Source organism: Diprion similis, chromosome 14, assembly GCF_021155765.1.
Source record: "Diprion similis isolate iyDipSimi1 chromosome 14, iyDipSimi1.1, whole genome shotgun sequence".
NCBI lineage: Eukaryota > Metazoa > Arthropoda > Insecta > Hymenoptera > Diprionidae > Diprion > Diprion similis.
Window position 1 is genome coordinate 11,741,362 of NC_060118.1, and position 24,254 is coordinate 11,765,615.

Below are 24,254 nucleotides of genomic sequence, written 5' to 3' on the forward strand. Positions count from 1 at the left end.
ACATACACACGTATATATGGGGTATTCCTCGCCAATTCGACCTGGGTTTTACTCTTGACCTCGTCAGATTTTGCGCGCAATTTTTTCTGTGATTGTTCTCACATTCTTTTTCCTCTTCAGTTTGCTGATAAAAAAAAAATTTTCAAATCTTTTAAATTTTGGTCGGTCGATAAAATCGTTTTTAAAAATCGTAGAAAATTCAAATTTACTCAAAAAGAAAACTGAGTATCTTTGAAAGTGAGAACAATCACAGAATAAATCGCGCGCAAAATCTGACCAAGTCAAGGGTAAAACCCAGGTCGAATTGGCGTGGAATGCTCCATACATACGCAAGTCATATGCCTTCCTGGAAAATACATGTTGCGTAGAACAAATTATTATGTTTCAAGTTGTTAGGTATATGCAGTAGATAAATTTATCTTTTATTTTCTTACACTTTATGTCTTGATCATGTAAACATATGGCTGAAAATTATTTATCGATCATCTCTTGATGTCCAGAGATTGCAGATTTTATGACAGAATTTATTATAGAATTATGAATTCCTCGAGGAAATTTTAACGCTATGAAACATCAGAGGAAAAATCATTATTACTTTAGAATAAGAAATTACGTTAGAATGGCTTTCAAAGAGTTGGCTAATTTATAAAAAACGAGTTTGTTTCACGTATATTAGGGTGTTTTGAAAAGAAATAATTTGCAATTTTTCACCATTAAAGGAGGAATAAAATTCCTCCTTTACGAAGCATCGTGAATATAATTTTTTTTTATTCCTCACTCAATCGTAATATCAATTGATTATTAATTTAATCTCATAAAATAATTATAATTTAATACGAACTTTTAATTTCGGAGAATAAGATTCCCGGATGATATATCGTTGCGTTATCGATCGTGATTTTGGTGTTGAATGTAAATCTCAGGAAAGAAATGATAATCGAAGTGCGGCGTTTTTTTTTTTTTTTTTTTCAATTCCAAAAAATCCTCTTTTTTACAAAATCTATCTTCCAGGTTGAACAAACGTTGTAAGAGATTCCGTGATGGGAAAATTATTTTGTTTCCGAAACACCCTAATCAATTCCCTAAGATCAATTTTAATCTGCGATCCTTGCCACTCGTTACAAATATCCTCCCTCACGTTATTTACCGCGTGACAATCAACGTCGATTTTATTAACAACCGTCACAGTTGAAACCGCAAACGTGAAGGAAATCAAGCCTAACAATCAGCAAGCAAATTAAATCTGACCTGAATTTCAAGCATTAAAACTACCACGTGATGCGTATCGTTATAATAAACGCGTATACGTCATAGTGACGTAGGTATGTACGATATAAAATAAAACGATGCAAGTTATTTTTCGAAAATCAAAATACGCGCGATGAATTTGGAAAATAAAATTCAAACTGATCGAACCCCTCCGTGCAAGTAAAAAAACAAAAACGTCGTATCGCGTAAAGACACGTGGGCATATAAGGTGGGGCAAAATGGGATACCATAAAAATTTTATGAAAAAACTTTGTTTCTCACAATACATGTTTTATAAATAGTCAAGAATTGACTTCTATAAACATTATTGAGAATTATTTTGAATTTGGAAAAATTTTCAAAAATTTTTTTTTCTTCAACTTTGCATCCAATAATTATCTAAAATATAATTTTTTATTTTACTTACTCAAACTACTTACAACGAAATTTAATTTTATCAAATTTACTTTATTTTTCGATTTTTTTTTTTAATCGCAAGGAAAAAAAAATTGTTTTCTTCCCTGACATCTGAAAATCATTTTGAGTTTTTACGGTTACAATAGAAAAAAAAAAAAAAAAACATCTAACGTGTTTGAGTCCTTGAAAACTAAGTATTTCCTTAAGTACCCCGTTTTGCCCCCCCCCCCCCTCTTCCCTAATTGCTTCATAAATACGCAGTAAATACTGGGATAAATTATTCTTCGGTAAATCTTCACTTCCATTTAAAGAGCTTTCAACGACTTGAGCAGCAGCAGCAGCAGCAGCAAAAGCTTCGCTTGAATCTTGCAGTTGTGATATTATAATCTGTCTGCTGCAAGAGTTATTAAATTGAAGAGGCTGCATCAGCATCAGGTGCAGCTGAAGGGCGGGAACGGGGAACGGATTCCGTCGTAGTTTAACGATGCTCTAAAATCATTCTATAGATGATCAGATTTTGTTTGTTAATTTTAACATTTAAATTGTCGTATCAAGATTAGATTTGTAATTTTTACTTAATTTACTTTGACTCGATATTAGATTTAAGAAAAATGGTTAAATCGATTAAAAAAAAAAAAAAAAAAAAAAAAAAAAACTTTTAGCGGACCTCCCGGGATAATTTTTATTATATTTTTTTCTTCCTCGAACTGTGAGATTAACACCGAGCTAAAACATCATCCAGCAGCACGTGCAGCTCGAGGTGCCTAAATGGCTCGAGTCTGTTAATATACTTACTAGCGTAAGTACAGTTACACCAGCAATTCAATCTTGGTTAAAAGTTTCGCCTCAATAAACGTAACGACACGCGTAATAATAGAATTCTGTATGTGTTAGTATTATACTGCAGGGTAGAATGGCCGTCCTCGTTGCTTACGCGTATCATGGACTATACAATTCTATATATGTATAATGTATATGTATATACATAATACATTCGTACGTAGAGGCAGATGCGAGAAGAGCTGCTCGCTCAGTCTAATTCTGATCGTGAGAGAGCTTAACAAGGCCTGATATGCTTACATTGATCCTAATATAAAGACTCGAGTTGTAACGCGTTCTGCACTTTTGACAAAGCTGTAGGAAAGGATGGGGCAAAGTGGGCGGCTTAAAATTTTCGATATTACAAAAAATTTTGAGGAAAAGTGGGCCCCCAGAAATTTTTTAACCAACTTATTCAATAGTTGATTTGATTTTTCGATTTTTTGAATGAAAATCAATATCAGTAGCAATCTTGAATATTTCACGATATCAATGCGATGAGAAAAATGACGTTTCAACGGAATTGAAAACGAATAATCTTTTGATAAAAACCAGTCTTCGCAGAGTGGAATCGAACGATTACGTAATACCAGACATTTTTACAATTTTAAATAGATTTGAAATAAAAAATCAATGTCTAAGCTGTGTTTTATAATTTTAGTATCTTTTTTTAATTTTACTCTCAGTTTTGGAAAAATCTTCGTGCTTTACGACAGTACGAACGTACAATAAATACTGAACGATTAATCTCAGTGATCAATTTCAGCTCGTGAAGATCGATATAGGGAAAGAGTGGGGCAAAGTGAGCACCTTAAAATTCCTTATATCTAAAAAAATTTTGGTGTCAAAGTGGTCTCCCAGAAATTTTTCAACTAACAAGAGATATAAAATCAACCACCTCAACGTTTTCCTAAATATGAATTATTCGAAAATCATTTACTCGAGTAATTGCCCAGCTCACAACTCGAAACGTTTCAACTTTTTGCTTAACTCTCAACTCGTCAAAGTCAAATAATTCCCTGAACTTAAATTTACGATTATACTTATTCTCTCTCTAAGCTAGATAATAATAATAATAATAATAACTAAACACAATTCTTCATATAAAAAGTAAACATTTCATTCTCATTTTAGGCATTATTTTCATTTAAGGGGCCCACTTTGCCCCACAACAGCAATAACAACAACAATAATATTAACAGTTTATTTTGTTGTACCGGCTATTTATTATTCCTACTAAAGAACTGCATGTATAGTGATGTCATCGCCCCCCCCCCTCCCCCCTTACCCCCCGCCACGCCCTATTTTACTCACACGATTTCAACCTACACGAATACCTTCGACTTGTCCGCGTATCGATGTGACTTCGGTTTAATTGATATCAGCCTGTGCTTAATGAAAGAATAAAATTTCTTTTATTTGTCGAGGAGACACGCGCGACGCGTTCCTTCGTGATATTATATTCAATTGCTATATCAAAGCTGCGATCTCTTTGTGGTATAATGAAAATGTGTAACGTGTATAGGGTTTGAAAACTCACGAAGAATTTTCGAAATTTTTCATTGTGGAGCGATTTTTGTCTCTTTTTTTTTTTTTTTTTTTTTTTTGGCACATTCAATTTTTTTTTTTTTTTTTTTTCATCAACTTCACGATGAAACCGATCTACAAATATTCTAAGCGAAAAGTAGAATCTTTGAGAATTGTTTTGAATTTTTTAAACGATTCAAACAATGTTTTAATTGATAAAAAAAAAAAAAAAAAAAAAAAATGAAAAGTTCTTGAAAAATAATATTGTATAGAAAAAAGAAAATACAGTTTTCGATTATATTCCGAAAATATTAAAACAGATCGTTTTCAAAATCATTCTCAATATTTATAAATAACGAAACAGTTGAATAAAAAAAATTGCAGAAAATATTTTGAACAAAATCTAAAACAATGAGCGGGAGGGTAGATAAATCAGTAAACAAATAAACAAATAATGATTAAATTTCGTCGTTGTTACACCGCAGAAATAAACGAAAAGCACAACGCGGTTAAAGCTCTCTTAGTTTCGATTTAACCCACGTTTTCAATTAACACAGGCGGTTTTATTTAAGAGTGTTAATTTTTCTCCTTTGTTTGTCACCTTACTTCCTGCAAACATTCGCGACCGGATGTACAAATTATTTACGTTAATTGCAGGCAGGACAAATTAGTATCGTCAGTATAATTCTAAGTCAAGAATTATATATTTATTATAAATGAAACTACTCGCATTGTGTTTCAATTTTTATTTTTTTTTTTGTCTAAAATTGAACCGCTTAATACTAAAACATCGAAATTTTCTCAAAATTTCCGATTACTCAACAAGAAATAAGAATTTTTAACGTAAACTATTGTACAAAATTTATATTTTCATTAACTTTTGAACCAATAGATTTACGGAAAAATCCCAAGAGATCTTTTTTGTAGATCGTACAATTTCCTACAAATACATGTCAAGTTCTTTTCGATACGCCAATCCGTTGATCAGTAATAAATTGTCAAAATAAAAAAGAAAATATTTAAACGTGAAACGGAAAATCGCAAATAAGTGCCTCTTAACGTTAATATTAGTAGCTCAAACGTTTAGAGGATTTTTTTATCCTCATCTCGAACAATATTTTCACGGTGAGTAACAAAAAAAATAAATTTTTTTTAGCCTACCCTAATATATTATATATATTATTATTATTATTATACATCTACTTACTCCTCCAATTTTTCACGACAATATCCAAAGCCTGTTGCAAGCTCAAGTTTTTTGTAAACATATCGATCGAAAAAAAAATTTTTTGCACTCACTGGACAGTGATTCAATTTTTGTTTATTTATTTTTTTCTTAATGTTTTTTTTTTTTTTTTTTTTTTATTATTCCTTCTTTTACATTTCACTCAATTTCTGAACGGTTTTCAAAGATTTCCGAACTGCAAATCATCGTAGCAAGAGGGTAAAAGTATTTGAAGAAAAAATTCGGAGCGGAGTTGAAGTTGGAAATTTGAAAAGTTTCGGAAAGCGCGAAACTTGAAGTAAAGATATCAAACTTTGAATAAACTACCAAGTTTATTTGAACGATCGGAAAGCCGACGGCTCAAAGTTTGGAAATTAAAAATTCCGATAATTCAAGACACGATATAACAAAGTTAGGAAAAGCAAAGTTACTATGGAGCAAAATTTCGAAAAATAAACTTTCGATAGAGTAAAATTGAAAAAATTAAAATATACTTTACACAGCTTAGTTTACTCAACGAGTGAGTGTCAAAAATTGACAAAAAAAAGCCATAGATGATCGGAATGAACAGATTACCGAAGGTATAAATATGGAAAATGGAAAACAAAAAAAGATCCAGAGGCCAGAAATCGATAGAACAGAAAATCTTGGATCATTTGTAGAATTCAAGATTTTTCATTTTTCTTTTGGAACTTCGAGCCGTTGAGTATTCAGGCATTCGAAACCTTCTTGTAATATCGTCAAAGTTCGATTTCGGATACAATTCCGAATTCTGCGTTTCCAAAATTCTTAAAATTCGAAATTCCAACCCCACTCCAAAAACTCGCGTCACATATTCACACAGTATAAATATGATCCTACACTTAAGCACTTCAATCTTGTACGTCGAATTTTAGATTTTTCTAACAACAGTTTCGCAACATGTCAATTCTGCTCGCAAAAATTCACACACCCACACACACACACACACGCACAAACGCCCAGACCCCGATAAGACTGTACTAAAGCTGCCGCCTGATCGCGTGGTTCCCTCGTAAATAACCAATATTATATTCGGCGTATGAGATAAGATTGTTCGCTTGTCGCATCGCGACTCTCGATTACGAGAGCAGCTCGACTCGCCTCCTCGTCATATTAAAATTAACGTAGATCTATACAGCACAGCGTGTCTCTCTCTCTACATATATACGACAATTGTTTCACTCGTCAAACTCTCATTTACCCCCCCCCCCCCCCCCCCCCTTCCGCCACTCTCCGCGAGACTAGTCGTCATTGGTGGGGATGAAAATGTTATAGAAATATTAGAGAGAATATATCGCGTGCGAAATGCCAAAAAGGCGTATCGCAGTAGTTAAATAGGGTTTTGTGTGAAAAGGGTGTACAAAAAAATCTTTTTTTTTTTTTTGGATATTCAACTTAGAATCCCTGAAAACGCAAGGATTTGTGGAAAAAAAATGTTTCGATGTAAAAACAGCCTTAAGGGCGTATAAAAAATAGTTCAAGTTTCGTCCTGAAACGTTCCAAAAAAAAAATAAAAATAAAATAAAAAATAAAAAACATAAATGACTCCAGGAATTAAGATACGTTAAAATGAAGAATGATAAATTTAACTCTTGGAAGAGTGAAGAAAGCGGTAAAAGAAAATATTAAAAGATTTAGACGGAAAATGTTTTTTTTTTTTTTTTTTTTTTTTCGGAATAGTTTTTAAACATTCAAAAATCTGTTTCATTCTTACTTGGCTATATTTGGAATTGATGAAAAAAAAAAATTGTTTTTCTACTTTTAGACTTCCGATGTGTTTACAAAGCGATTGGCAAAAAAAAAAAAAAAAAAAAAAAAAGAAAAATTATACGCAGTTTTTGAGACTTGGCAAGCGAATATGGTAAAAATTACATGTTTCAACTTTTTACAACGAATTTAATTACTTGGCTGAGGGACATAAATAGATCATTTATCATTGACGTGTTACAAAAAATTTGTTGATTTCGAGGAGATATAGTTTCTTCATATTTTTTTCATAGATCTGTGATTCGAGCCGAAAACAAGAAAAAAGGAGAAAAAAAAAACACGTTTTCGCTTTGTTTCGATATCTCCTCTTGTCTTCGAGTCAAGATATGAAATTTTATTTTAAAATTGAAATATCAATATTTTTGAAAATCTCATATTAATTGAAAAATAGAAATTGAGATAGAAATTGTGTGAAAAAAAAATCTATAGAAATCTTTCTTTCGCTTTGCCGAATCTAACTTGAGTAAAAAATAAAGCAATTATCTACAATTCGTACGTAAAATATTATCAAATTTCGAAAAAAAAAAAAAAAAGTCTCACGTCGATGTATAAAAAAAATTCTTACGACCGTCGCTTTAATTTGAATTTTCAATTTCGAACGCATCTCGTATCCTTCCAAAAATTTCTTTTTTCACTTTATCTTCGCAATACAAAATTTTGCTTTTTATGACGAGATTATTCGCTCTTTTTATATATTACTTAAAATTCTTGGTTTAATACGACAAGGTGGGGGGGGTGCGAAAAGCCCGGAGGCCTCTATAGTTTGCGAAAAAAAATGCGGGTTGTTTACTTACAAATGTCGTCATCCATCGTGCTGGGTAAAAAAAACAAGGTCCCTCCTTTTTTCCCCGGCTTCCTCGAGACTGATGTGCTAAACTTTTATATTACATGTATGTACATGTAAACACGTATAATGTGTAATACATATACGCCTGTAACACAACCACACTCGCACAGTTTTTTATGCTAATTTTTTTCACACCCCAGCCGAGAGAAAAAGGGTCAAAATTTTGCAAAACTTGGAACTCGAAGAACTTTGTTTTTTTTTTAAAATTCTTTTTCCTTTTTCTATCCCTCTCTCTCCAAAATCGATTGCATTTTTTTACATTTCTTTTTTTTTTTTTTTTTTTTTCTGTGAACTGCGCTTCAAATATTTCACGTACAGTTGGAACAGGGATTTTCCATTTACGTCACGCAGTTACAGATGTAAAGTTTATCGGTCTAGTTTCTTTCGAAAATCGTCTTTTCACTTCGTCCTTGGATAAAGTTGGGTAAAGGGTATTCCTTGTACTATACATATATGTGTTTGTGCGTATGTATACACAGTTTGAAAGTTTTATTGCTCGTTGTGAAACCATTTACACCCTTACTTCTGAAAGCTATACTCTTACGCTACGTTCTACTATTATAGTCGCTGGGGAAAGATTGAAAGTTGAGAAAATATCCTCGAAGAAATACAGAAAACTTTTATACTACAATTGAAGAGCTAGGCAAATGGTATTTTCGAAAAACTGATATGAATTATAAAAAAAATCGTTGTGTCAAAATAGATGATTTTTGTTAAAATGGCTTTTTGAGATCGTCAGCAACTTAAATCTGTAGTCATTTTTGAGCCGCGTAGCTGGGTTTTTTTTAACGTTTTTTTTTTTTCCAAAAACTGTTATCGATAGACGACAAATGGCTCGATCATCGTGTAGAGCGGAAAATTCTGCATCGAATTACGTCCTCACACGTCGGAAACGAAGTCGCATCAACAAATTAAGGAGAAAGAAATTATTTCACCAAAATTCCCTGGACTCTGTCGATAAGTAGAATTCCTTTATTCTTAATTTGTTAATCCGACTCCGTTTCCGACGTATTTCGCCGTAGATTTTCCGCGCCCTACACGATGGTCAATTAATTTTTTACCTAGCAACACCGGTTTTTGAGAAAAACGTCAAATTTTGCTGTTTTCTCGAAACCCCGGCTATAATATTCACTAAAAAATGACTCTAAATTTGAATTCCCGATGATCGAAAGACCCTTTACTCAAAAGTTCCACCGTATCCGAAATATTTGTAATCTAGACCTATTTCGACTGAACTATATCATAGAATGATTTGCAATATAATCGAATGATCGAGTATCAATCAATAGAGATAGGAAGGGTCAAAAGTCGTCGAAAGACGCGCGTTCCGTGCGATAAAAAAGCGGTATAATTAGTTGGACGGTGCAGATTTCGACCATCCGTCAGCGCCGACGTGAAAATTTAGGGAAACGAGGCGGCCTCATGCGGCGACGAAAATCGCGCAACTGCCAAGTGCCCTGCGGGCGTTGGGGATGCCATGCGAGTCCGTCCGTCGGGAAAGGCGCCGTCGCACTGACGATGAGAGAACCGAGAGTCGACTCGACCTGCGTCGACATCGGGTATATCATCCCCACGTCCCATAGCCATACCTATATCTATATCTCTATGCCTACGCCAAACGATCCTTGAATATTTTACAGTGTTTGCCGGCTCTCGGCCGATATATCCGACGTAGATCAAGTTCTGCTGGGGAAAAAAATTTGTTTCATTTTTTTTTTTTTGCTTTCGTTTTTTACGTTTGAAAATTGAAATTAATGGTCGAGTAGTGTGTGAGAAAAAAATTTTTGGTTTTTTTATAATACGTTTTTATAATAGTAGATCGGTATTTGAAAATGATTAGTTTATTTATTACACTGGTCAACAGTGGTTAAACGTATAATTTATCCTCTTTCTTGGTGAAAATTTCTAATAGTATACAAATTTTTATATATATTTTTCAAATTTCCGATTATTTCTTACAAAATTGTAGATTAAGCATTGTTTTTCGTAAAGATCTGTTAATTTTATCGTTAAAAAATGATTGTATTTATTTTACTGAAAGAAATTCTAATTTTCATTAAAATGTGTACATACAAGTTTTTATGAGATACTATAGATATTTTTACAATTGTTTTGCACAAAATTGTATAGAATTGGTGAAGATTTTTCATATTTCAGATTATTTTTTATAAAATTGTAAATAGGTATAGTTTTTCGTACACGATCTCAAAATACTTCAGGTACCGTTTCCCCATGTTTATAACTTCTGCTACTCTTTGTCTCGAATCTTGAATATTCTCAAATAGTATCTAGACGCGATTCCGAATCGAATGACACCTCAACCATATTGTGTTTTAATACTAATCCTGCTCCCATTTCTATATTAATACTAAAGATATGTTAATTGAAAATTATCGATGTCACTTTAGGAACGTATTTTACCTAAATTACCACAATCTGTAGAATATTGCCAGAAAGTATTTCCTACGAATCCCCATAAGGCACTCTCAACTGTTATGATATATACGATCTCGAAACGATTCAGTTACGGTTCTCTAAGGAATACGAATGATGTCAACCGTGTCGGAGTTGCGTCCAGATACTAATCGTAAAAACTTTTCCCTGCTCAACGTCCCATTGCTGGTACTATTTGAAATAGTTATTTGTGTTTAATTGAATTAAGTGGGCCGTTCCTTACGGCACTGCAATGTAAGGCCGACCCGCGGCAGAGCCGGAGCAAGCCCCAGACACTCCGCCACCTTCCAAAAATCAGTTTAATATTCTGGCTCCCCAATGGGGAGCGTATCAGATATTAAGCTGATAAGAACAGATACTACACTTTGATCTTAGCCATAGGCCGAGAAGCGATACCTTGACTGCATATTCCAGCAGTATTTAACTCTCAAAAAACGCTACATTTGATGCGAGAGCGATACGCCGCTTAGCGGTGAAAGTCGGCACCGAACAATCCCCCCCCCCCCCCCCCCCCCGTAGCGACGTCGCAACGCGAGCGACTGGTGGACGCTCCAATGCTTCTTACACTGTGTCCCAATGGTAAGTTAGATTCCGTACTGCGAATTGATTTCATACTTGGAAAAGTATTAGGAAGTATTTGTATGGAAAATAGGCTGTATCAAAAAAATCGACTGTTTTTTTTTTTGAAAAATATACTGAAAATATTTTTCGGGATACCGAAAAAAGGTGCCTGTTAAAATGGGAGCTCTTAATTTTAATATTAAGATGTGTCACAATGCATATTTATGATTCTCTACTAAGTATCCGGAAATATTCCAATTTCTATGGAAATCTGTAATAGTAGAAATTTTCACCAGGCTAATATTTATTTCACTGTATATAGAATACTTTGAAATATACGTGGAAAAAGAATAATTTCGGAATACTTCGGAAAACTTTTATCTCTCGTTATATTGAAAGAATATTTCGATCCGACTTTTGATTTATATTTATTTGATTGTTCAGAAAATATTAAAGTATAGTAGAAGTATTTCTTTTTTTATCATTCTTTAAATTTGATGATAAATCGTGTATATTTTGACAAAAAATTCGTTATTCTACTTGGCAGAAAATCAATTAAATAAAAATTAATTATTCGCGAGAAATAAGTGAAACGTCGTGTTTTTATTTTTCATTAAGATAAGTTTATTATTTATAAACTTATATTTCTATAATGGTTACATTTAATAAACAAACTGTATCAAATGAAGACTTTGTATTATACTTTAATTCATTCAACACGATGAATTGCGTTCCGATTCTTCATTAAACGCGACATAACTAATGGCACGATTTTTTTTCGGAAAAAGTATATTTTGTTTTCTGATTCTCATCGTCAAGTTACAAGTAATTACCTTTCGTTGTGGCGATTTGTTCATCGACAGGCAGGTGTTCGATCGGTTTTTCGTCGACTTGAATCACCCATCTGACCCTCCGTAGCATGATTGCAAGTTATGGCTCCTGCAAACGAAGAACCAACGATGTGATCGATATCGAGCGCATTTAATTGCCTTTATATTCATGTTTAATGCATGTCTATATAGTTGTATCGTAAAGCTTAATAACACTGCCGGAAATAATATATAGGAATGTAATAAGTGCAGGATCAAACATTAAGTCATCGACCATCCGCTCGAGTCTGCATATATATGTATAAATGTAAGTATAAATATACTAAGCAGGTTTAATATTGAATGTCACTCATCTCCACGTGCGTGACGTCATTTGATGCTATACCAAAAGCCTTCTTACATTTTATTATACTTTGAACTCGAATTGAATTTATTAATTCGCATACACCGCGAATTTGTTATAACAATGATCGCATTTTCGCACAATTCTATACGTTATTAACGATTTTATGGTCTGTCACACGATTGCCGTCAAAATATCTCTGATCAAACTTTACATGAACGTTATTCAGAGTAAATATATCTTGAATTTATAGCTAGCTTATAGTTAATAAAGATTCTACATAGTCATTATAACGTGTATAGAGATCTCCACACCTTTCACTCATGCTGGATTTCTATACCGCGATTCTAATTCTCATACATTCACTATCGTCGTGAAAATATTTCTACTAGATCCTTGCAAAAACGATCTATGCAAAAATTTAGACGTTAAGTTTTTCCCAAGAGAAATCCGGCGTATCACAAGAATCGTAATTCTATGTCAGAGTTTTACCGGAAATTGCCAAATTTATACCTATAATAATAAACTATTGAAACTATATACACAACGCTAAGTTTTTTTTAATCACATTTACTTACAAACTTGATTTCTTATACAGAGATATTATAGCCATCAGCTATACGACACTTGGCACTTATTTTTTAAACTTTTGAAATAGTCGCAATTATCACGATAAAAACGATAAAATCGTCTGACCTTTGTGTCTTTAAGAAATTTTATTGCACATCACTTTACATTTAAACATCTCAATGTTTCAAGATATATACATAAATATAATACTTTATTTTACCTCGCGTATAAAATACCGTTTCAAATATGCAATTAGTTGCAATTGTTATTTTTGAATGGAAGATTGAAAAAAAAAAAAGAAATAACAAAAACCACGCTTTGAAGATTTATCTAATTAATAACGCGATTACAATAACTTGTTATAAAAATTATTCACGTAGGCGTCTGATACATTTGCATTAAATACTTTGCAATAATCGATAGGTAAAAACATTGAGAAAATTTTTTAAACCCTAATCGGTAATCGATAAATACAGATTAATCCACGATTGATTCTCGGTACAAAAATGAAACCCGAAGTTTATTATGGCATGGCATACGCCAGCTCTTACACTCGGATGAACACTGTCAGCCTCGACAGGCTGTAAGTTGCACAAATATGATCTTGGATCGCCTACACTTATTTACAAATCGTATTCGCACACTTTTTCATCTATCAAGATTATAACGCAGAGACGGTACTAAACACGTGAATCCGTGGATCGTAAAGTGAATTTGAAAAAAAAATTGTCTTTCTTTGGTTTAAAAAAATTATTAAACTCTTCTATATCGAATGCATACAACCGCGCCTTAATTAAATGAAATATCCGTCGTACTTCGCGCATGCGATTTTCTATGCGCAAATCTTTATAACTTGTCATCTAAACCGATACACGAGTAGCACTTTTTACTCCTCGTATCGCAAGTTCGAAGTTTATATATTACCTCATACTTATATTCCACGAGATTATTGTTGTCGATAGTGGAATATACATGAGTGTTTGTTTCCGTCATTTTCAGATATATAAGTTTTGAGTTAAGATACATATATATAATTACACGGGTTTGATTAAAATTACGTATGGAATCCCAACGGACAGAATTTAATATCTCTGTGCAAATTATTTTATAAAATCTACCAAAAAACGAAGTACAGATTTGATGCAAATAAAATAATCGAATACGTGCAGCTTATCGTGACGAAAATTTCAGTCGTTGATCAATAACGTACGTTTCGGGTTACGAGATAGATCCTCGCTGATGCGTGAGCGCGCCATATACGAATGTTTGCTATTAAGAATTAGTTTGTTACGTAACTACGAAGCCAAATACATATCTATATATGCGCAACCATTTTGCGTGGGATGAACGCATAAATTTAAATCCTGTCGAACAGTCACATAGAATACTCACTGATTTGCTAATCATAGAACCGTCCGCTGATCGAGAATCGCGGCGATTCGCACTGCGTTGCAGGGCGATGACACCGGACGTAATGTGCACAGTTGTTGCGGTCAGATAGAGTGCAATCTGTTATTTGTTGTGCTTTGTGAACGGATTTTAAAATCGCGATGACACTTAGACATGTGGTGTATGAATGTGTGATATAATTAATTCACCGATTATCAGTCCCGACGTTCATTTCTGTTGTTCGATATTCACCGAACCTTTGATGCACCGATTTCGCCCACTTTAAAAATGTACATCAATCGATATCTCAGTGCATTTTCGTTTTCTAAAATATTCGGTTCTTTTTAGTTTATCTCTCAATTATCGCAATTCAATATGAAATTTTAGAAATTTTCAAATCGCCCATTCTTCCCAGTTCATCAAAAAATTTATTAAAAATTAATCTAAAATTATTCACGTCATTTTTAGTTTACCCACAGACTCTTTGATACGTCAATATCCGAAAATTGTTATTCGCGAAATTTTGAATACGAGTGTAAACGCGTGTTACGCGCCTGAGGGTAGGCAACCAATCATACGCTGGTGAGTAGCCTCTTGCATACTTACAGGCTCCGCACAGTCATTTGTTATTTGTAGCGCAAAGAGTATCCGAAAATCGAATCATCTCCGAATCTTATATTCGCGGTTAACCAATTTGAAACAGTTTTAGCTAAACAGAAAAGAAAAATGTATCTGATGTATTATTTGAACGAAAACAGGGAGCGCGTTTATACGTTGAAGGTAAGAGACCAGTTCGCTATTTGCTAACAAGTGAAATTCAGATAATCACGAGCCCACGTGCATTTTGAGGTTAAGTTTGCTGCATGCTTCCGAAGCAATTTGTTTAAACCGCTCGAGGCTCGGTCGTAATTCACGGCTTGAAATTACATAGACATTGATGTTCTACATCATCTCTCTCTCATTGATTGACGTAAATTTTGATTTTTCACTTTTTTACCTACAGAAAGTCGATCCGAATGGTAGACCAACCTTGTCTGCACATCCTGGTAAGATGATAATTTTTTTTGTATTCGTCTATGAACACAGGTTGACCATTAGTTACCAAAATATGATTACTAAACGAACCGCTGTAAAAATTTCAGCTCGATTTTCACCCGAAGATAAATACTCTAAAGAACGCATCACAATCAAGAGGCGTTTTGGGCTGCTCTTAACGCAGCAACCCATGCCTACCTACTAGACGAATATTTTATCACTGAAACCGAGTCGAACCAAGTAAAGTGAGCTCTGCTATTCGCTTGTGAAGACTAACTAAAGACAACTAATCTGTTTTTATTAAATAAATATATTAAGTTGTAAAGAAGGGGCAAATAATAACAACGCCGACATTATTCATATATAATCTTCTTATTAAATATCAGACCTTAATTTTAGTGTCAGCAACTCGACGAGGCTCTGTATCAAGGATGGCGATAAGATTTACAGATTTTGAGATACAGCGAGTATATACACAAACCTATATACATATAGAAGAATATATAACACGATGCAACATATTACCAACATTATAAACAAGTTACATTATACCCTGCCGAAACAGTGGCAAGCAAAGCTTACTGCCGATATATTCGTAATAATTATTCAAGACTAATGAAGTTAAACAAACAGTTTTTGTTTTTCAATAATCGGTAATACTGTATTGTTTTCTCAAGCATCGTTGGCGAAGGAAGATATTTAAATGTATGGTATTATTAAATAAAATTACGAATCCAAAGCGCGGAGTAAAATATTGATTTTTACAGAACAGTGAAGTTGCACACCTTGGTTTGGAATATATTTTGCGACAGCTTGCGATTTTATTTATGACAAAACGTAAATTATCGACACTCGCTATTATTGCAGTTATTATTGTTATCAGTTGGCGACATTATGCGAGTGGAAAAGAATTTTGGCTCAAACCGTAAGCCGGTGCAAAACCATTATTGTTAGCTCATCTGATGACAAGTTTTGAATATTATAATCTACTTTTTGTCCATTAATTTTGACCTCTTTTAATTACACTGACTTTTAACCATCTCAATACTCGAATCTGTTCCAAAGAGAGCTGACATTATTTCTAATAAGCCTTGGCTCGTATAATCTTGAAGTCTGAAGTTTACAAATTTACACCAAAAACTTGAGCGTGGACAAAAATATGGAGTAAAACGGTTGGCTCACAGTTTCACCCTTATTTAACATACTTTCTTTTTCTAATGCTTTATTTACTACGAGCTAAAACTTCCTAAGATTATTAGCCAGTTTTAATATTTCAACTAATAGTAAGAGAGACAGAAAAAATAATTATATAAATAAATAAATCGGGAATATAGAACTGGCGTTTACGAAATGTAACAAAAACTAGCAACTCAATTTTACTGTAAAGAACCTTCTTTGAACCCTTTACAATTCATATAAAAAATAATACAACAAGATGACTTTTAAATGTAAAAATAGAAATATCAGATGTCGAGTATTGATTTATATATATATATATATATCATTATATATACATTACAGGAGTCGTATATTTGTACCTAGAAAATAACTTTTATAATAAGCTACATGGCAACATTTCAAAAATATTCATCTCACGACTGCTCAACGTTCACACAATTAATCGTGCACCATTACTCGTGATTATTAAATCGTATCTATTACTCATTCATCATGTTGATTATCTTGACATTAATATCGTTGAGTAAATTTATTCACCGATTCTTTATTAGTCCAGGATAATACTTAAACTTTTCTATATCGATGAAAGCATCACACACGATCTCCCATAGAATAGACGAAATTTTGATTAAATACTTCAAAATTGTTTGCTTACAAAAACACTTTTACATCTGCTGCGTATGCGATGTAAAGAATATTACTAATGACTCGAACATGTTTATCATCAGTTTAAAAACTTGAGTTATTAGGTATCCTATGAATTCTTTTCACGTGAAATAATGATTTTCATTCGCCTGTAAAATAGTCTATCATTTTCAATCGATAATATCGTAATCTTGAATTTTTAACTCGAAAATATATGTGCAATGTAAGTACGTTCAGCTTATGATTTCTAGATGATTTAGAGTTCACATACTTGTATGTTTTTTAATTAAGTACTTATTGTTGGTACAAGATGCGCGAACGTGACTGAGAGCTATCTAAATTGATGACAATAATGAAAAGTATGTCTCATCCATGTATACACAGCAGATTGTGTTCTGGATAAATAATGGAAGAAATACAAAAAGAAAATGGAATAATATTGCACCAATTTATAAAAGTGATATTTTCGTTATAGTATACGTGAATAAATTTCTTGTATCAAAAATTTTTTGCGATACTACAGATTGGTCTGTAATGATAATTATAACCAAGTATAAAAAAAAAATCGAGCCTCGGTACATGGCATGGCTATATAAGATGAGCAAGAATTGCAGTATGATTTTCTAGAGGTAAATATCGAAGTTTCGAATTCAATCCTTCTGCTCTCGGCCTGAAAATGAGAATATAAGAGTGTTTTCGTTGCTCCTTGTTTAGACCGGACAATATTAGTGAATTAATCATGCCTCGAATTGAAATTGCCTCACCGTTTATTCTTACTGTTAACAAGTAACGGTTGTTGGGACGGGTTTCAATGTTCTTGAATAGATTGATTAATTAGTTTCTAATGGCGCAGCTGGCAGAACATGGACTTGTTGAGCTTTGCTGGCGTTGTACACTTGTCCAGGACTAAATGGTTCTAGGCGTGGACCTCCTGTGATCTCAGGCTTGCGAGAAATGTCTGAAATATATTAAAACAACGAATTTGATGCAGTGAAAACAATCGGCTAACAATATTTCATACCAGAATTTAGTCTCACCGCTTTTAAGTTCGGCTGCCGGTATGTATCTGGATAATCTGACGACAGGCAATGGAAGGTAGCCGCTAGTCAGGGGCATAACGTCTAAAGTGACGCTCTGCTTTTCAAGAGTCTCCAACGAAACTACGCCTGCAGTTCGTCCACAAACAGCCCACATTGTTTGATCGGCCAATACTTCGTACATCAATTGGGGAGTCGGAGTCGGCGAGGGAGTATTTACAACTCGAGTAACGGTCAGACATAGATGACACATGCTACCGGCTCGACAAAATTCTCCCCCGCCTCCGCTGGCCTCTACTTTTGATGAAACTATGAAGAGCGTCTGAAAACACATGGCTAAAGTTAGATTTTGATTACGCGAAAGCTTCGATCCATGTTAGAGTTCGTCGACACTTACCACGTAATCGACGACGTCGAAATTGCACCTATAAATCTCTCCCTTGTTGTCCATTTCGGCAAGTTTGCTTATGTGCAAAGGATCGTCGTCAGCGTTTTTCTCCTCTAATTCTTCAGCCAGGTTTATCTGAACGTATCTCACGCTGAAGTCAGTCTTTATCGGAGCCGTCGACTTTTCGTCTTTACCAATTTCAAGTTCCCACATAAACGAAACGTTCATACCGTTGCCGATAACCAGTTTTTGACCCGCGACAGGATTCAAACTTTTAAAACTAATATCCGACGAGGTATTGCTCACTAATTTAGGCTCCGTTAATTCCAGGCGTTGAGCAGTTAGGCCGGTCACAACGATTTGGAGAAACTTCCTTCGTTTGGCCGTGTGCAATTTAAAACTAGACATTAATGGGGGCGCAAAATTCAGAGGTACGGTTTCTTCTGTTCCCCAAGGACACTGCAAGCTCAACTGAAATAAAGAATCGATGTTAGAAACAATTCACGAAATATCGGCGTGACTGGCATCTATAAATAATAAACGGACCTTGTGCTCGATAGTCGAAGAGTCTTTCTTTGGCGGAAGTTCGGCCAACACTTTCAGCACAAGAGTAGTATTTTGAAAAGGTTCGCAAGGCGGTAACGACATTTCTAACTCCCTGACCATAACTTGACCATTTTCTACCCCTTGAAGCGCCAAACCTCTGGAGGACCTTAATTTTATTTTGGCATCTTCGGTGATCTTGACGCTGCCACTTGAAACTACTAATTCGATTTCCTGGGGAAGTCCAGCCAGTAAATCTCTGGTGCATTGTGAGAATATCGTAGGCTGAGTTTTTGCGACTTCGTACGACAAACGAGGATTCAAAATTGGAGATAAAAATTCCAATTTCTTCTCGACGATCAACGAGAGTTGGCCAACTTTGTAAACACCCGGTTGATCAACTCTTCTGCTAACGGTGAACGTGTTTTCACCAGGCTTTAGAGAAAACGCCTCGCAAGATAAACCCTTACTAAAATCTCCCTTGGCATTGACGGATGGTTTTCTGTGCTTGGCACTGTCCGATCGTTTTATCAACGGCTTTAGATTTTTGTTGACAACACTGGCCGTGGACAAACTCTTATCTTGCTTGTATTCCAACGACGAATAAGTTGGCAAACGAGCTAAACACGGATCCGGAGGTTTCATGTCATCGATCGTACATCTTGATAATCTGTGAAGATAAATGATGTAGTATCATAAATAGTTTCAAATCAAACCCGTCGAAAGATAAGACTACCGCTACTACTGCTACTACAGTGCTCACAATTCAACTCGCGTTTCTGGCACGGCCTTTTGTCCTTTTCTTTTATTGACCGGAACTGTGGGTTTCTGATACTCCTCGGTGGAAATTGAAACTCCATTGCATTTGACTTCTCTTGGTAAAAAGCTCTGCAGGCAAACTTCAATGCTAACCACACAATCCTGTATCACTTTGTCCGTGACGTTGACTTCCATACTGAGTATTTGAAAGCTGTCGCCAAGATCAGTTACGAGAGGCTGCGGAGCTGTCAGCATTTTTGCATAGGCCAACATTTCCTCGAAATACATATTTTTCACTGTAATGTGCAACGATCGAGAACTTGCTATAGATGCGCATATTTTAGTGTATCTCTCTACGTCGTCCATTCCTTTGTAGCATTCCGCCAGCTCCAATTGCGTCTGCGCCGCCAGCTGATACCACCCTTCGTCGTTGTATGTTTTCAACGCGTCCGATAGAAATGCCACCGCTTTTTGATTCTCCCCAAGCTCGCTGTAAAACCGGGCTAATTCTTTGCCGATAAGTCTCGCAGATCTGATGCGACCGACGTGCTTATACGTGCCCATAGCTAACTCTGCGTGTTCCAAGTACTGTTTTTTGAAAGCTTCCTTCGACGACAACGCTTCCTTCAGTTTGTCCGTAGGCGTAGATTTTCCGTGGGCTTGAGGCTCCGAATCTCCCATACCGGCTATGAGGTAAACTATTGTGTGAAGCTGCTCGCTGGTCGGTTCACTACCCGGCATTAAACCGCAAAGTTTTCCCAGGTCTCCGAGCTGCAACAAGAAACATGAACTGTAAGTTTACAGTCGAAATACATCCCTAAATCTTTACAGTAATTTGTTCAAGATATATATCACCAATTTCACAAACACTAAATCTATTCACATTCGTCATAACACCAAGTTTATCCAGTCTTTTCAACTGCGATAATAAAATACCTTGTCTCTTGCCAACGCCCATAGACTCGCCGTATGTAGAGAGCAGAGATCGAGTTGTTGGCCGTTGTCTATGTTCACATTGGACATCTGGCAACTTTGTAAAACTTCCAAAGCGCACAGGAAGGCCCAGCACTCGACGGCACCTTCGGGACGTTGAATTTCTAATATTCTTAGCTCGCCCAGAGTGTTGTGCACGAAGGACAAGCACCTTTGGGCCACCTGAACAGGTGGATATCATATTTTCTCTGTTATCAAGAGTCAAATTTTGTGCATGATTAACGGACGTATTAATCAAACTTTCAACGAACCTCCCACGGTTTGTTGACGAGCAGCAACATCGCGCACTGCCTACTAAATAAATAACTCCTAAGATCTAAAAGCGACGCTTTGCAGTCTGCCAATAAAAATCGCAGGTGGTGATCAACTCCGTTCTCCAAATTAACACCAGCCCAATTATTCAGGGGACTTTGAAACGAGCTCAACCATGCTGGCGAATCTGGAATAAAGATTGGTTAACCGATTGCGAGAAGACGTGACGCGACGATCAAGCTAGTTGGCACGTTTTAAATCGCATCTCACCTCCGACATTGGAATTTAGCACAAATTGAGTAAAGAGTGCATCTAATTCGTCGTATTGGACCAAAGCTTCGTCGTAAAGGCCCAACATCTCCAGTACAAAAGCTAGCTCTTCCTGTAAAACGATAAAACGTGTTAATCCTTAGCTCGCAAATTGTGGTTCTTAATTTTCATTGGAAATTGATAATTTAAATACCTGTAAAAGGAAATAATGGCAAAAGTTCCATCCTACTTGGTTCCTTCTCTCTCTCTGCTCTCTAATAACTTCTTCGAAACGTAGCAACGTTCTATCGTAGGCGGTGAGGACCAGATGCCTTATCCTGATAATCAAGCCTCGCCAAGATTCTGCCGATCGTGATTCTGATTTTATTGGGTTAATAATCGACAGACACCTGGAATAAATTTGACGATAATTAATCAGTCAATTATTTGCTCTTTCGCTTCTTCTTCTTCTTCGATCTATCTATTTGTACAGATATCTCAAGTTGTCGATTGTGCCGGTCGAAACCCTTAGATACTCTACCTATCTCCGTGCTTGGCAGCGAAATCACTGCGAATTTTATCGAGCACCGTTGTTCTAGGCAGTAGTTTATTGCTCTTCTTAAGGTCGTAGGTTTCAACTAAAACTATCATCCAGTCTAGTACATTGTACTGCGCCAGAGTCTTCAGCCATGTATCGATATCGTCTTTTACCGAAGCTTTGTAGACGTCGACATCCTAGAAAATGCGACGTTTACGAATAGAGAAGAAGGAAAAACAATTAGTATCAGCCTCAAGATAGTTTGTAGAAAATTTGCAAACTCACTGTACATTCGCTCCAGTATATGTGAAATATCGGCTGTTTAATTAAGTGCCAATCTTTCTCTGTCGGCAGAATGTCTTTGGAAAATGGAACGAACGATCCTTCGATGTTTACTTGTTTCACAGGACGTCCGTAGGACCTTCGCCATTCGGCCGAATTAAGAGGCAACGCCTGGACCAGATTGTCTTTCAATGTCAAAAACAAATCCTCGTCGCCTGCATCTGATCGTTGGAAATAAAAAGTAAAGAATAAAATTAAGACAAAAGAAGTAGACTTATATTGAATACGACGGTATATGAAGAAATATTGTAATTGTATTTCAAAGTTTTCCAGAACAATTTACTTCTGTTATCGGAGTGGAATTCCGGCGTTATCGATATCGCCTTTATTAATAGAGTGCTATGAATTCGTCGTAATTTCAATGAATCTAAGATCGTGACCTTTGAAATAAGTTTAACTGATTGACGCAACGAGAGCAAAAGAGAGAGAGAGCGTGTAAAAGTAGGAGGATGACAGATCGTGGGGGGCGTCAATAACAATGAACGGGTCTTAATGTCATCGGGTGAGTTGAGAGGTTAAACGAGGGGGAGTGTGATTGATTGATAGACAGACAGACAGACAGACAGACGTCGACGTCGTTCGCTATTCTTACAGGTGATTATCGGCTTATTGTCCATAGAGCTGTCGGTGATTTCCTCAGAAATTCTTCGCGGACCCCCATTGCAATTCATTTCCGAATAATATTAATATCTCTACTTTCACACTATTGTCGGATTTAATCATCACACAAATTTTTTTATTTTTTTTTTTCGTTTTTTTTACGTCACATTAGCAGCACTTTGCAGCAGCAGCAGCAGCATCGAACAATCGTCCAATTCTTTTACTTATATCTTGAACGTAGTTTCATTCGATTCATACACCGTGTGTGTGTTGTTCTTTCTCACAGATCAACTTATGCATTATTATCGAATTTACCGCAATCGTTATTTGCTAGAAAATTTAACTTCGACATGTATGTATGTACGTGTGAATCTATCCTCTCAACGCATTGCTGTGCCTCTCTATTTATCAGACAGATTTTACGCGAGGTATAAATAAATATATATATATATATACACATATACATTCAAGCCAGACGTTGTACGACAACCGTAAACGTGACAGGTTCCATCTTGAACTGTCGCAGGTCGCTACTTCTACTTCGATCAATTTTAATCGACGATAAACTTTCCGTAAGATCGAACGTTTTTCAGTACATGGTTGTAGGCTATCGATAGCATCGAGATTTATTATACACGTCGTGTGATACACGCGAAGGTAGCAAAGAGCATACGAGGTAGCAGCTTCTCAGTCACGTGATCCGAGTACTGCGACGTGATTGGCTGAGGAAGCGCGCTCAGCCAATCACAGCGCAGAGACATCGTGCTCGATGTGTATAACCTGGATGTTATCGAAACTCGACAGCCAGATCATCCATCGTTTTTGACTTCTGTCAAAAAGTCGCCAGATCGTGACGTCACAGCTGTCACTTGCGTTTTTTGGGTATAAACATTTGGCCGTTTGTCTACTAGTCGAAACCTGAGGTAATTTATCTTCGAATTGGTTTTACTATTGCGTACGTGAGCAACAATACAAACATACGTCTTGCTACATTGGTTCCACACGTTGCCTAAGTCATTTGCCTCGAGGTGAAAATCGTTAAAATTTCATGTGATTTCTCATTTCTGATTATACGCTTGCGACACTCGATCAGTTTGGTTAATTTTCCGTTGGTTGGGTTTCACCAGTTTCTATTCACAGATTGTATTGCGGATACGCAAAGTGTATAACTTCTCTCCTGATTGTTGTTGATAGTTATATTTGTTGGCGCAAGTTTTTTATTTTATCGCTGATCATTTCTCAGGCGAATCTTGACGACGATGATTGGAATACTTGAACGACTCTGGTCCTTCGTAAGTTACTGGTACTTTCGATACACGCTGGTAACGGAGCTCTACATGGTCGAGAAATGGGAGAGATACGTTATTCGTATCCTTTTTTCCAATTACTGATTCTAGAATCGTCGCGTGTAACGGTAGAAAGTTATTCATATTCTCATTGAAAATTCAACGAGCTCTTCGTGTTGTTGGTCCAAGTTTCGTTCCTACCCAGAGAATTCCAGAAAATCCTGTTTCCTCCGATTATTCTTATTTACTGCACCTGTCTTCGTCGTATTGGTATAACTTGATTTGAATTTCAGAAGTGATTTTCCTGATTGATAATTCAGATACTTTTCTCTTGGCTATGTTTGGCCTGCTGTTTCTCTTCAATTACAGATTTTTGGTGCCGTCAACGTC

General features: G+C 35.6%; 3 protein-coding genes and 1 non-coding gene across 7 annotated transcripts in view; 1 reads left to right on the forward strand and 3 right to left on the reverse strand.

Moving 5' to 3' along the window:
* Nucleotides 1-5,284, reverse strand: part of LOC124414741 (dystrophin, isoforms A/C/F/G/H) — a 303,596-nt gene extending 298,312 nt beyond the window's left edge. The window contains exon 1 of the mRNA XM_046895783.1: nt 5,219-5,284. Coding sequence (XP_046751739.1) covers nt 5,219-5,279 — 61 coding nt within the window. The 5' untranslated portion in view covers nt 5,280-5,284. The remainder of the gene's footprint in view (nt 1-5,218) is intronic.
* Nucleotides 5,285-5,345: 61 nt separating this feature from the next.
* Nucleotides 5,346-15,897, forward strand: LOC124414773 (H/ACA ribonucleoprotein complex subunit 3). The gene is made up of 4 exons (XM_046895839.1): nt 5,346-5,352; nt 14,736-14,798; nt 15,022-15,064; nt 15,161-15,897. The coding sequence occupies exons 2-4, from the start codon at nt 14,745-14,747 to the stop codon at nt 15,256-15,258; spliced, it is 195 nt and encodes a 64-aa protein (XP_046751795.1). The 5' UTR covers nt 5,346-5,352; nt 14,736-14,744; the 3' UTR covers nt 15,259-15,897.
* LOC124415100 lies at nt 10,528-10,719 on the reverse strand. Its single transcript, XR_006930097.1, has one exon. It is a non-coding gene; the product is annotated as a U2 spliceosomal RNA (small nuclear RNA).
* Nucleotides 15,898-16,717: 820 nt separating the features above from the next.
* On the reverse strand, nt 16,718-23,096 carry LOC124414745 (trafficking protein particle complex subunit 10). 4 transcript variants are annotated; one of them, XR_006930067.1, is made up of 13 exons: nt 22,571-23,096; nt 21,922-22,139; nt 21,640-21,833; nt 21,313-21,508; nt 21,120-21,231; nt 20,849-21,036; nt 20,541-20,759; nt 19,609-20,375; nt 18,849-19,515; nt 18,312-18,773; nt 17,915-18,236; nt 17,642-17,835; nt 16,718-17,547 (listed from the first exon to the last, which is right to left on the reverse strand). XR_006930067.1 is itself a non-coding variant. In XM_046895795.1 (12 exons), the coding sequence occupies exons 1-12, from the start codon at nt 22,647-22,649 to the stop codon at nt 17,708-17,710; spliced, it is 3,552 nt and encodes a 1,183-aa protein (XP_046751751.1). In that variant the 5' UTR covers nt 22,650-23,096; the 3' UTR covers nt 17,502-17,707. The 4 variants fall into 4 exon arrangements, 1 of the variants encoding a protein (XP_046751751.1); XR_006930068.1 differs by having other exon boundaries at nt 17,637-17,835; XR_006930069.1 differs by lacking the exon at nt 22,571-23,096 and having other exon boundaries at nt 21,927-22,051.
* Nucleotides 23,097-24,254: the final 1,158 nt, after the last annotated feature.

What these genes read in the sequence shown, in the direction of transcription:
- LOC124414773 (XM_046895839.1), top strand. Translation starts at nt 14,745, where the DNA reads ATGTATCTGATGTATTATTTGAACGAAAACAGGGAGCGCGTTTATACG. An exon ending in AGCGCGTTTATACGTTGAAG is followed by an intron (nt 14,799 to 15,021) that starts GTAAGAGACCAG and finishes TTTTACCTACAG; the next exon opens with AAAGTCGATCCGAATGGTAG. An exon ending in AACCTTGTCTGCACATCCTG is followed by an intron (nt 15,065 to 15,160) that starts GTAAGATGATAA and finishes TAAAAATTTCAG; the next exon opens with CTCGATTTTCACCCGAAGAT.
- LOC124414745 (XM_046895795.1), bottom strand. Translation starts at nt 22,649, where the DNA reads ATGAATTGCAATGGGGGTCCGCGAAGAATTTCTGAGGAAATCACCGAC. An exon ending in TATACTGGAGCGAATGTACA is followed by an intron (nt 21,834 to 21,921) that starts GTGAGTTTGCAA and finishes CGCATTTTCTAG; the next exon opens with GATGTCGACGTCTACAAAGC. An exon ending in GCCATTATTTCCTTTTACAG is followed by an intron (nt 21,232 to 21,312) that starts GTATTTAAATTA and finishes ATCGTTTTACAG; the next exon opens with GAAGAGCTAGCTTTTGTACT.